Source organism: Schistocerca cancellata, chromosome 3, assembly GCF_023864275.1.
Source record: "Schistocerca cancellata isolate TAMUIC-IGC-003103 chromosome 3, iqSchCanc2.1, whole genome shotgun sequence".
In the NCBI taxonomy this organism is placed as follows: Eukaryota; Metazoa; Arthropoda; class Insecta; order Orthoptera; family Acrididae; genus Schistocerca; species Schistocerca cancellata.
Genome location: NC_064628.1, coordinates 35519371 through 35532018, shown reverse-complemented (window position 1 = coordinate 35532018; position 12648 = coordinate 35519371). Strand labels below are relative to the sequence as shown.

The 12648-nt window shown below is 42.1% G+C and overlaps 1 protein-coding gene across 1 annotated transcript in view; it reads right to left on the bottom strand.

Moving 5' to 3' along the window:
* LOC126176848 (beta-1,3-glucan-binding protein 2-like) overlaps window positions 1-12410 on the bottom strand; it is a 47948-nt gene extending 35538 nt beyond the window's left edge. The window contains exon 1 of the mRNA XM_049924036.1: window positions 12253-12410. Coding sequence (XP_049779993.1) covers window positions 12253-12397 — 145 coding nt within the window. The 5' untranslated portion in view covers window positions 12398-12410. The remainder of the gene's footprint in view (window positions 1-12252) is intronic.
* Between the last annotated feature and the right edge of the window lie 238 nt (window positions 12411-12648).

Here is a 12648-nt window from a genome sequence, read left to right as displayed (position 1 = left end):
CCGCGTTTTGTTAATAATTTCTACACAAACTCAGCTCGTTTTTCTTTGTCACTTTCACTTATAGCTTGCAACAGCTCCACTTTGTAGGGTTTGAGTGACAGGCGTTTCTGTAATATCTTCCCCACTGCAACTCTAGAGATATTCAATTCTTATCCGGCATGTCTCGTTGATTTATCCGGACTACGAATGTAGGACTGCTGAATTGGATCAACTGCTTCATCAGAGACTGCTAGCCGACCCTGACCTCGCATCCTACGTGATACACAGCCCGTTTTTGTCAAACGATTGTACCAACTAATAACAGTTTGCCTTTGAGGTGGTGGCTTGCGACATTTTGTCCTGAATTGAAGCGGATTTGTATTTATGAAACCATAAACAACACTCGCCACGCTCTGTACCGTTATACGACTCCATGGTGTCTGTTCATGTTGGAACAACTCTTTCGCGCATGCCACCTAGTGGGAACATCGGGAACTAATAGTGTTAGGCGGGAATAGAACGTAAAGAAACATTGCATTCAGTACTGTATCTACATCTACATCTGATCTACATGGATACTCTACAATAGAGATGGGCAAACTGAAACACGTAACTGTTTCGAAACAAATGAAACAGTACAATGTAATGTTTCGATACGTTGTTTCGAAACAAATGAAACAGTACAATGTAATGTTTCGATACACTGTTTCGAAACAGTGAAACTGTTTGTGTTTTGTAATCTAATAAACGTACACATTTAATCATCTTGAATGTCTACTGTATAAGTATGTACATATAAACACAAATGAGGAGCGAGAGCGCTAATTATTTCGCAGAACGTATGAAACTATCACCTGGGCGTCTTGACAGTTTCGTATTTCCTGCAGCAAATGCGCTGCTTTCGTATTGTGTGACTTTCATACTTTTCAATTGGCTGAGGACAGCCATAACTGAAGACAGAAGAACCACCACGAACGGAAATGGAGGTAGGAGCAAACTGCAGAAACAACGGATATGCTACTTGGATTCCCACATTCCGTTAGTATGGGTAATATACCCATCCTGCTAATTTCCATGCACACAAAGGGAATCATTGTGGATAATAGGCACAGTGACTATAGACTCACAAATAACGCCAAATAATTCGAATAAATAACAAAATATAACAGAAAAAAATTTTGTCTTTCAAGGTGTTTCGAACCTTTACTATAAAGTCACCATGCTTCCCAGCCCTTCCCGTTCACCATTACACTATCAGTGATATGTCAAACAGATTGCTTGTAACTATACGTAGATCAAATTTATGTATATGTCTAATAACTGTCACTCTAAGCCTTTTTTTATTTAAAATGTTGTAGGCTTACTTGCGTTTCTTAATACGATTACTGTACATGAAAAGAGAAGCGTATGTTATAAAAAAAGTGTAATTTAATCGAATGATTTTCACATATTTATTATTTTGAATGGGAATAGTATGCATTGTTTCATTGTTTGGTTAGTGTTTATAAAGCAGATGTTACGCCATTTCGTAATAGGACAGTCAGCTAGAAACGAAGCTTTATTTTCGGATATCTTAAGCTTCATTCTATTGCTTGTCAAAAATAATTCGACACTCTTGAAAGTGTTTCATGAAGTGTTATGTTGTGTTTCAGTATCTGTGCCGAGCCCGAATCTCGTACGACACAGAGCGGAATGAAACATCACTGTTTCGATACAATTAGTCCGTTCCAAGCGCAGGTGGACTGAAAAAGCCTTATTTTGAAACAACGATACAGTTTCTGTGTCTGGCTCGAGATCGAATCTGGTGCGGTTATCCGAAACAGGAGCGGAATGAAACACCACTGTTTCGAAACAGTGAACCACAGCCGTTCCGAAACACTGAAACAGTTCCACGTATCGATACACTGTATCGAAACATAGAAACAGTGGCCAAGTCTACTCTACAAGTCACACAGATCAGCGTTAAAACAATGTTTTCGCATTCGGAGGAGAAAGCTGGTGGTTGAAATTTCGTGAGAAGATCCCGCCGCAGCAAGAAACGCCTTTGTTTTAATGATGTCCACCCCAATCCTATGTCAAGTCCGTGACACTCTCAACCCTATTTCCCGATAATAAAAAACGTGTTGCCCTTCTTTGAAGTAGTGTAGGCAGTATCTTTAGTAGATCTGTTGCATCCTCTAAGTGTTCTGCCAATAAAAGGCAGTGTTTAGTTCGCCCTCCTCACAACATTTCCTATGTGTTCTTTACAATTTTAAGCTGTTCGCAGTTGTAGTTCCTAAGTATTTAGCTGAATTTATGTCGTTTTGATATGACTGATTTAACGTGTAACCGAAGTTTAACGGATTCCTTCTAGCACTCATGTGGATGACCTCTCGCTTTTCATTATTTAGGGTCAACTGCCACCATACAGATACATTTTCGAAATCTTTTGCAATTTGTTTTAATCTTCTGATGCTTTACTTCGCGGTAAACGACAGTGTCATCTGCAAACAACCTAAGACTGCTTCTCTAAATAGTTTGTATACGACTAGATAAGGAACAGCAGAAGGCCTATAACACTACTCTGGGGAACTCCAGATATCACTTCTGTATTACTCGATGACTTTCTGCCAACTCTGTGAACTCTCTGACAGGAAATCACGAATCCGGTCGTATAACTGAGACGCTATTCCATAAGCACGCAATCTGATTACAAGCCGCTTGGAAATACCGTGTCAAAAGCCTTCTGGTAATCGAGAAATACGGAATCAATTTGAAGTCCCTTGTCAATATCACTCAACACTTCGTGAGAGTAAAGAGCTAATTGTGTTTCACAAGAACGATGTTTTTTAAATCCGTGTTGAGTGTGTGTCAATAGACAGTTCTCGTCGACGTAATTCGTAATGTGCGGTCACAGTATACTGTATGTTCCAGAATCGTGTTGCATAGCAACGTTAATGATATGGTCCTGTAATTTAGTGGATTTCTCCTATTGCCTTTCTTGAATATCGGTGTGACCTGTGCAACTTTCCAGTGTTTGGGTACGGATCTTTCGTCGAGCCGGCCGCTGTGGCCGAGCGGTTCTAGACACTTCAGTCAGGAACCACGCGGCTGCTACAGTTGCAGGTTCGAGTCCTGCATTGGGCATGGATATGTGTGATGTTCTTAGGTTACTTAGGTTTAAGTAGTTCTAAGTCTAGGGGACTGATGATCTCAGATGTTAAGTCCCATAGTGTTTAAAGCCATTTGAACCTTTCTTTCGTCGAGCGAGCGATTGTGTGTAATTGTAAAGCATAGAGGTAGTGCATGAGCATACTCTGTAAAGAACAAAATTGGTATACAGTCCATACCGGAGACCTACCTTCCTTAAGTGATTTAAGCTGTCTCAGTACACCAAGGATACCTACTTCCGAGTTACTCATGTTGGCAGCTGTTCTTGATTAGAATTCTGGAATATTTACTTCGTCTTCTTTGGTGAAGGAACTTCGGACGGCTGTATTTAGTAACTCTGCTTTAGCAGCATTGGGATCGATAGAATTTCCATTGCTGTCGCGCAGAGAAGGCATTGACTGCCCCTTGCAGCTAGCATATTTTACATACGACCAGGATCTCGTTGGATTTTCTGCCAGGTTTCGAGACAAAGTTTCATTGTGAAAACTATTATAAGCATCTCGCATTGAAGTTCGTGCTAAATTTCGAGCTCATATGAAGGATTGCCTATATTGGGGGTCTTGCATTCGCTTAAATTTGAGAAGCTTTTTTCTTTGTTTCTGCAACAGTGTTCTGACCTATTTTCTCTGTCATGGGGGATAAGCTTCGTCGTTTGTTAACTTATTTGGTGTAATCTCTCAATAGCTGTCTATACTATTTCTTTGAACTCAAGCTGCATCTGGTGTACACTCACATTGTTAGTTTGGACTGAGTGGAGAGATTGTCTCTCAGGAAGGTGTTAAGCAAATTTTTATCTGCTTTTTTGAATAGATATATTTTTCATTTATTTTTGGAGAATTTGTAAGTTACAATATGCAGTCTCGCTACGAAAACCTTGTGTTCACTAATCCCTGTATTCGTTTTGATGCTCGTTATTAGCTCACGATTATTGGTTGCTCAGAGGTCACGTGCGTTTTCACAACAGTTTACTATTGGTGTGGGTTCATGAACTAACTGCTTGAAATAATTTTCAGCTCAGCAGTTTGGTCCCTTAGGAATTCACATACATTTGAAAATTTGGTAAATTGAAATCGGCGCCGGCCAGTGTGGCCGAGTGGTTCTAGGCGCTTCAGTCTGGAATCGCGCGACCGCTACGGTCGCAGGTTCGAATCCTGCCTCGGGCATGGATGTGTGTGATGTCCTTAGGTTAGTTAGGTTTAAGTAGTTCTAAGTTCTAGGGCACTGATGACCTCAGATGTTAAGTCCCATAGTGCTGAGAGCCATTTGAACCATTATTTTTTTAAGTCGGTAGATGTGTGAATTGCCTTTCAGCAATTGAATCATCTGAACTGGAAAGTCGGTAAAAGGCTCAAGCTATTATTTTATTCCAGTTGGCTAGAATAACTTCCAATCATACTAACTCACAGGAACTATCTACTACAAATTCGCTACAAGATCAACTACTTCTCACAGCAACAAACGCCCTACCGCCAACTGTATGTAGCCTATCCTTTCTGAACACTGTTAGGTCCTTCACAAAAATTTCGGTTGAACTTATCTCCGTCTTAAGCACATTTTCAGTGCCTATAACCATTTGAGCATCAGTAGTTTGTATTAGCGCTTGGAGCTATGATACTTTTCCAACACAGCTACGACAGTTTACAACTGTTACCCCGATTGTTCTTAGATCTACGTATTTCCTGTGTTCAACCTGCACCCTTTGGGACTGAAGCCCTTTTTGTGTTTTTCTGAGACCCTCTAACCTAAAAAACCGCCGACTCCACGCCACACAGCTCCCCCTACCCGTGTGGCCGCTGATATGAATTATTTAATCTTTTCACAATTAATGATTACTACACAACTAATTTATGAAAGCCTTGCATTGTAAACACTAACGGCGTTATAACACCCTCTGTGGCATTTCAGAAACAAACTTTACATCTGTTGACACAATGTACGGAAATGAAGCCGGGCACGTCGTCGACAAACGCCTATATTTCAACTGGCGCACACCCTGTCATTCTCAAGGCAAGACTGCGGAAGGTTTATAAGCACTCCGAGACTCCATTTCCCACAGTTAAGAATAAAGCAACAGCATTAACGCTCGCATTGCCAAGGGGGAGGGGAGTGTTCTTCACGCCCACCATTTGGAAATATTGTAATCGAGTTAGTTTGTATTTTAAAATTTTTAAAAATCATTATTTTTGGTGAATTCTTCTGATTCCATGAATGTCTTAAATTTTGAATTAAACTTAACCACAAATTTAAGTCCTAGTAGTAGCGATCACTTTCCACAATGAATGTCGTATGAAATATTTTCGGCTCAGATCTTACTTACACATCAATATATCTCTAAAAAGCATGTTGTGAGCAAAAATCAACGAGTTAACGAAATCTGCATATTTTAAACTTGATTTCAGGGTGGGGATAAGGTACTCGCGTCGCCCCCCCCCCCCCTCCCCCACCCTCTGCTAGTACACGTTACTGAAAGAGCGTTGATTTTGGAAAGTGCGTTGATGTTGCTAAGGGTGCGCTAAAAGATATTTTCATGTTCTGGCCCCTACTAAGACATCAGTACCTCTTTAAAAAGTATGTTGTTCAAAGGTAACAACAATTAACGAATTTTGTTTCTCTTTAATTTTTTCTGGGGGTGCTGCGTTGGTATTGCTAAGGTTAAAACGTGAACTTGCTTTCCTTGGCGTATGGTATGGAATGATCAGCGGTGAAAGGAATATGAAATAATTGACGTCATAAGTACATCAGATCAAACAGTACCGGTATCGTGCAGTTTATATTGACAATTGGCTTTTTACCCGCTGCTTCACCTACTAAGTGTGTGTCATATATATAATTCACACATATATGTCTCAATCTCTGCTGTTTTACATACGACCTCAGGGAGGATGTTGAATTTATCTGTGGTATTCAGCTGTGTGGCATTATCTTTGGTCCAAAAACACATTGACAAAAGTATTGGCTCGCCTCATTCTCGCAACCTGATTGACACATTGAACAGCAAAAGTAAGAGACAAATTGCACTTCATACTTCTAAAGTTTTCTATGTCAGCTAAATAGAGGAGAGAAATACCAAAACCGGTTGCTTTAGAGCAATTTTCACTCACTTCCCATCCCCACCCCTAGGGGCTATAGGGGTATCTTTACCACACTGTTTATATACAAATAAAGGAGTCATTTATATACTAAAGTTGGTTGAAATTGCTTCTGGCGCCCCTGAGTTATGCCTTTATGTCACTCCTTTTCACCTTTACCTCAGTCGCAGGGGTGCCATGGATATCTAACTGTAAGAGTAATTTTTTCCAGGTTGCAAGTGATATTGAAACACATATGTGTTCAGTGTATTCAGTACAGCGATGGCGAGCCATGAGAGAATCTCTGACCAGAGAGTTATTTATCGTTGCTAGTCTGCGCTTGACCGCGCGAGAGTTCAGTTCCGAGTTGGACGCAGTTGTGGTACGTAGCGAGTCGCGAGAGCATGTAGTTCAGTTGCAAGTGGCTCTCTGTCTGCAGTAGCGTGTGAGGAGTCGGCGGGGGTCGACATGGGTCTCTGGTCACGATTCAGGACGAGGTATATTGTTAAATAAGGTAATGAAGCAGCATTGCGCTCAGCTAATAATGTATGGTAATTGTAATTAATTTGTTGAAGAATTCCCCCAATAATAATTTTTTTATAAAGTAAATCTTCTAAAGAAAGGCAATCATTTCCATTTAAAGAATTTTTCCTATGCATTTCCTCCAAGAATCAGAATTAAATATACGCCAGCATTGCACGGAGCTGTGCCGCAAAACAAGAGCAGGTATTGAGGGAGTTTACTGATGTAAGAATTTTGGTTTTTTTTGTTCACATTTTATAATCGCACAGGGCCGAGGGACAGCGCAGCTGCCCTTATAAAATTTATCAGGTTCATTTTAGCGTTAATTTTGTTGGAAGTCAACATTTGGCACACGTTTTCATTAGTATTGTCTTTAGAAATTTTCACGGGGAGGTAACACTTGGCTCCATTTATATTTAGTAATTGTCATACATTTTTTGTGGGGAGGTTACAATATGTGTACCAAGTTTGGGAAAGACTGCTTCAGGCATTGCAGAGATGGTCTGATTGATATGTCATTGTCTTTGCAACCCAACTGCCTCTCAACACACAGACTTACAGAGGACAGTAGCCACGCCGGCTGCCTACATGATGGTAGATCTTTGCTGTTGTTCCATAAAAATAATCAGGAAAAATTTAAATGTCTCCCCTATCCTAGCTTGCCCCTGCCATTTCTCTCCCCCCTCTTCCACCTGCTTCATCGCACCTTGTACATCTTCTCTCTGCTTCCTCACAATATGATCCTCTTCCATCTGCTTCCTCACATCTGTCCATCTGCCTCTTCACATCTGCCCCTTTTCCATCTGCATCCTCCCAACCTGTCCCTCTTCCATCTTCTAATAATCCTCTCACTGTTCGCCCCTCTCCGTCTGTCCATTACCCCTTCTCTCTATCCATCTTCTCTTTCTTTCTCTCTGTCCACCTTCTTCCCCTCTCTCTGTCCATCTCTCCTCGCCTCTCTCTGTCTACCTCCTCCTCCCCCCTCCCCCCTCTCTCTCTATCTCCTCCTTCGCCTCTCTCTATCTCATCCTCCCGCCATCTGTCCATCTCCTGCTCTCCCCTATCCGTCGGTCCATCTCCTACACCCCCTCTCATTCCATACCCTATTCCCTCCAGCAATCCGTCTCGTTCTCTCTCTTTCTCTGTGCATCTCATCCTCCCATTCTCTCATCCCAGCCATGCCCGTCCGCATGTATATCCTCTGTAACGCATTCTGTTACTACCTGCGAAGCAATCTAGATGTCAGTGGCTACCATCCCTTTTCACTCCCACCCCTGCCTCTATGGAACTTCGGTGGTTTTTACCATTTCTTTCCAGACAATAAGTAGTATATGTTCCTAATTTGGATGAAATCGATCCAGTGGTTTAGGAGGAGAGGTAGAACATACATACAAACATGCATTCGTTTTTATGTTACACAGATATAGATTAACAACGAAGAAGCTATTTTCAATATGTGTCACATTTTCTGAATGCTTATCAATATGGAAACATAATTTTCAACATCGTTTGGATTACTTTATCAAAGAATCTTTTTAGTTTGGTTAGATTTAAGAAATACTTTGATGATCTGTTGTAAGATGCCGATAGAATATTTAGCGCAGAATATTACTACTGATAAACAAAGACGAAGATGGTGAAGAGTAGCTGGAAGGAGAATAACTTGCTTAACATCAAAGTCGGGATCAACATGGTAATGGAAGAAGTGAAACAATTCTGCTAACGAGAAAGAAAGATTATAAACAACAGAAGAAGCAAGGAATATATCAGAATCAAATAAGTGCAGACAAAGAAAGCTCTGCTGATATCTGATATTGGTACGGAACTCAGATGTTTCTGAAAGCGTACGTTTGGAACACAGTATAGAAAAGAACATAAAAATTTAAGTTGGCAGATAAAGGTGACGAAAGAATTATATGGAAGACCATTACTAGAAATTAAAGGAAGGGTTCGTGGGGCAATACGAGTTTGACAATACTAAATGTTGATTCTATTTATAGGGACTATCCTCGTAATACTATCATAGACACGTTGGAGGTGTGGCCTATGGCACTGTCCTGCAGAAAATAACTGTAAGTCTTTTTATTAGCAGTTAGTTCGCTGAAAAAAGCTTGCAATATATTGTTCACAAACCTATCAGAAGTTACGACTTGGTGGAAGAAGATGAGTCCAGTAGCTTGTGTTGCACTAACTGCGCACCACACTCCCGTTGCCAGATCATGCAGATGCTCTTGATGTAACTGCTGAAGTTTTTCGGTACTGCAACATCTATTGGCCTGCGATTGCACGCGCCTCGATAAATGCAGCCATACCTCATACAAAATGAGCATTTCAAGATCAGCTCCCACATTACGCTCAGACTGCAATAGCCATTTGCAGTACTGACGTCGAACGACGTTATCTGTTCAGATGAAGCACTGTAGTTACCTTGTAAGACTTCAGTTTGAATTTGTGCACAGCTGTGTGAACGGAGGCTACTGGCAGGACAGTTTCAAGCAGTATACGGCGCAACGAATTTCGCGTTCTTTCCAGGGCATTCGTCTTGTCTCAAACTTTAAATGAAAGAATTGTTATCTTGTGGTTTACCAATAAATGAAGCGGCACTGCTACAGATGCGAAACATTCGATGGAAAAAAAGTGTTAAGTCGCAAATTGGTAAATGTGGGCTCGGTAACTGTCAGGTGTCAGACTAAATACCCAGTGGTGTGGGGATTCTACTCCCAGTTGACACTAGGATTTTTTCTGTTGCTTACCGCTTCTCCTATCTCTGGCACTGATTTGCAAGTGTGAGAAATGCCAGGTTCTGAGTGCACGTTATACTGTGGGTACCTCTGTAACTGGCCTGGATGGAGAAAGAAAAAGACGCAGCACCCCATGCCTAATAAAACACTGCAATGTTAAAACTGCTTTTGGGCTGGGGAAAGCATTACGTTTTTATCTGACCATACCTCATAGTGGAACCAAGCCTGAAGCTAGTATTACAATACTGAAGTAGTTGTGGTGTTCGTCCGAAGACTGGTTGCTAGGTAACATCATCCCTATCTGCTGTTACCTCATCGATTGGAAACTGTATATATATTCAATTCTAGATCTTTATTTACTCTCCTCCATTACAAATCACCTATTCTTGATTGCACAGTAACTGTTCTACAACGTTACTCGTGCTTTTTCAAGTTGCTTCACAAAGCACCTTTCGCCTAGATTCGTTTCTGTTCCTCTTCAATAGTTATCTGATCTACTCATCAAATCTTCAGGATTCTTCTGTAGCATCACCTTAAAAAAAAACTTCTGTAATCGTCCACTGCCTGCTTTCTTATAAGGATACACTCAACAGAAATACTTTCAGAAAATACTTCCTGACAAATTTATATTCAATGATAACACATTTAACATTTCCAGGAAAAACTTTTGTGGCTATTGCCAGTCAACATTTATCTCGTCTTTAACTCCACACCTATAGGGGTGTCGCAGTGATCAGCACACTGGACTCGCTTTCGAGAGGACGCCGGTTCAAATACGCGTCCGGTCATCCCGGTTTATGTTTTCAATGATTTCCCTAAATCGCTTCAGGCAAATGCCGGGATGGTTCTTCTGAAAGGGCACGATCGATTTGTTTAACCATCCTATAAACGTTCCGAGCTTCTGCTCCAATCACGTCGATGTCGGCGGCACGTTAAACTGTACTCTTCCCTCTTCCTTCTAGTTTCTCCTCCGGCATTTATTTTCTAATAAACCAGTTGGCCTTCAGTCTGAGGACTGGTGTGACGCACAGCTCATGCTAGCCGATGCTGTGCAGGTGTCTCCTTCGCTCCGCAACTATAGCAACTTACATTGAGTTCGACTCTATCGTTAAGCCTTGATCTCCCTCAAAAATTTACTCAGCCCCCTCTCCCCCGCCCTTCTTGTTCCGCACGCTCGGAATCCTGCCATTACGATATTGCCACAGGGTGTCTCCTGTCCACTAATCTCTTCTTTTAGTTAAGTTCTGCCGTAAATTTCTGTTTCTCCTATTAGATTCAGTACCTCTTCATTAGCTTTCCAATGTAGCCACCACATCTTCAGCATTCATCTGTAGCACTATGTTACGAAAGCTATTGTCTTTGCTGTTCATCGTTGACATTTCACTTCCACATAAAGCTACACACAAGTCACGTGTTTTCAAAAAAGGCTCAGATGTTAACAAATTTCTCTTTTTCAGAAAAACTTTTCTTGCTGTTGCAAGTCTGCATTTATATCCTCTCTACTTTTGTCAAAGTGAGCTATTTAGCTACCAAACTAGCAAAACTTATCTACTACTTTTAGTGTCTCATTTTCTAATCCAATTCCCTCGGAAACGCCTCATTTAATTCGTTCCATTTAACTTTTGTTGGTGCTCATCTTATAACGCTCTTCAAGACACTGTCCATTCCGTTCAACCGATGTTCCAACTCCTTCCCCGTGTGTCCCCAGATTACAATGTCATCAACAAAGCTCAGAGTTTTTGTCATCTCGTAGAATCGGGTGTACTGCCGGTGGTCTGCGACCTCCGAACACGATATTTAGACGTCATGACCCGTCGTCTTCGTCAGTCTCTAGAAACACCTGATGAAGATGCCGAGTTACGACGTCGAAATATCATGTTGGGAAGACGCGGACCACCGGAGTACACCCTATTCTACTAGACAACAACGAATCGCTGGGAAAGTCTAAGAAATTATAGTCGAAGTTTTTAATTATAAGGGGCGATCGAAAAGTTTCCGTCTGAATACGATGGCTAAACGTAGTGCGACTCCGATGCGCGTAGAAATGCGCTGACACGTGTTCGAGGGATTAGTGCGGCATTTGTGTCTTTCGACGTGGGTGCTGTAAATGCGGTAACGTGTAGAGTGGCGAGGTTATTATCAAATGTGTCGAAACAGGACCAACGTGCTGTTGTCCTCTTCTTGGCTGTCGAAGGACAAATACCGATAGACACCCATCGAAGAATGAAGAATGTGTACGGGTCAGCATGTTTGTCGAAAATCAACCGTGACTTGATAATACACGTCCCCATATTCGCTCAATAGTCCTTATCTCTCATGCCTTCGGTCCCTTAGAAAAGGCAGTGAAAGTTCGACATACCTGTCGGACGATGATGTGTAGCAGGCAGTTACGGACTTCTTCGTGCAAAAGGACCAAACGGATAGCTTCAACCTGGTGCATCGGTGGGATCATTGCCTCAATGCTCACGGCGATTTTGCACGATTGGACTGTACGATCTTCTGACGGAAACTTACGCCCCTGAAGTTTCCATGAACTTTAATTTCCTTTCTACCTTTGTCTTTAGTTTCATGTACTACATGGTCGGCATACAAATTGAACAATGTGGCAGATAGCCTACAATTCTGTCTCCGTCCCTTGCCAGCTACGTCTGTCTTGCACATCCTTCTACTCTTATGTACAAGTTGTGGAGGACCTTTTTCTCCAAACAGTTGATCACTGGTACCCTTGAAATTTCAGAGTGTAAATGGTCTAGAGCACGATAGCAGTGAGTCTGGCAGGTAGCGTGGTGTACCTGGTATGGAGAAGCGGACCCCCTTGGGCCTGAGCGCCTGTATGTGGGGCTCCGGCACGGAGTAGGCGGGTCCCTCTGCAAGCGCGGCGCGCTGCCCCAGCGCGACGGCCGCCAGCACAGACGCCAGAACTCGTAGCAGCGCCATGGCTCACCCACTGCTGACTGCCGTGGCGCCGGCTGCTCGGCCGCCTATATCTGCAGACCCCCACCTCCAGGCAGCGTAAACACGGCAGGCGGGCCCCACTGCGGTTACAGCCACCACACTCTGCGTCACCAGCGCCTGCAAAAAACACATTGCATACGCCGTGCAAATGCGGAAACTATCTGACTATTAGGCTGTTGATTCAAACTTGTGAACTACTGACTAGAATAATATACAACAAAAAAAAACAAAAA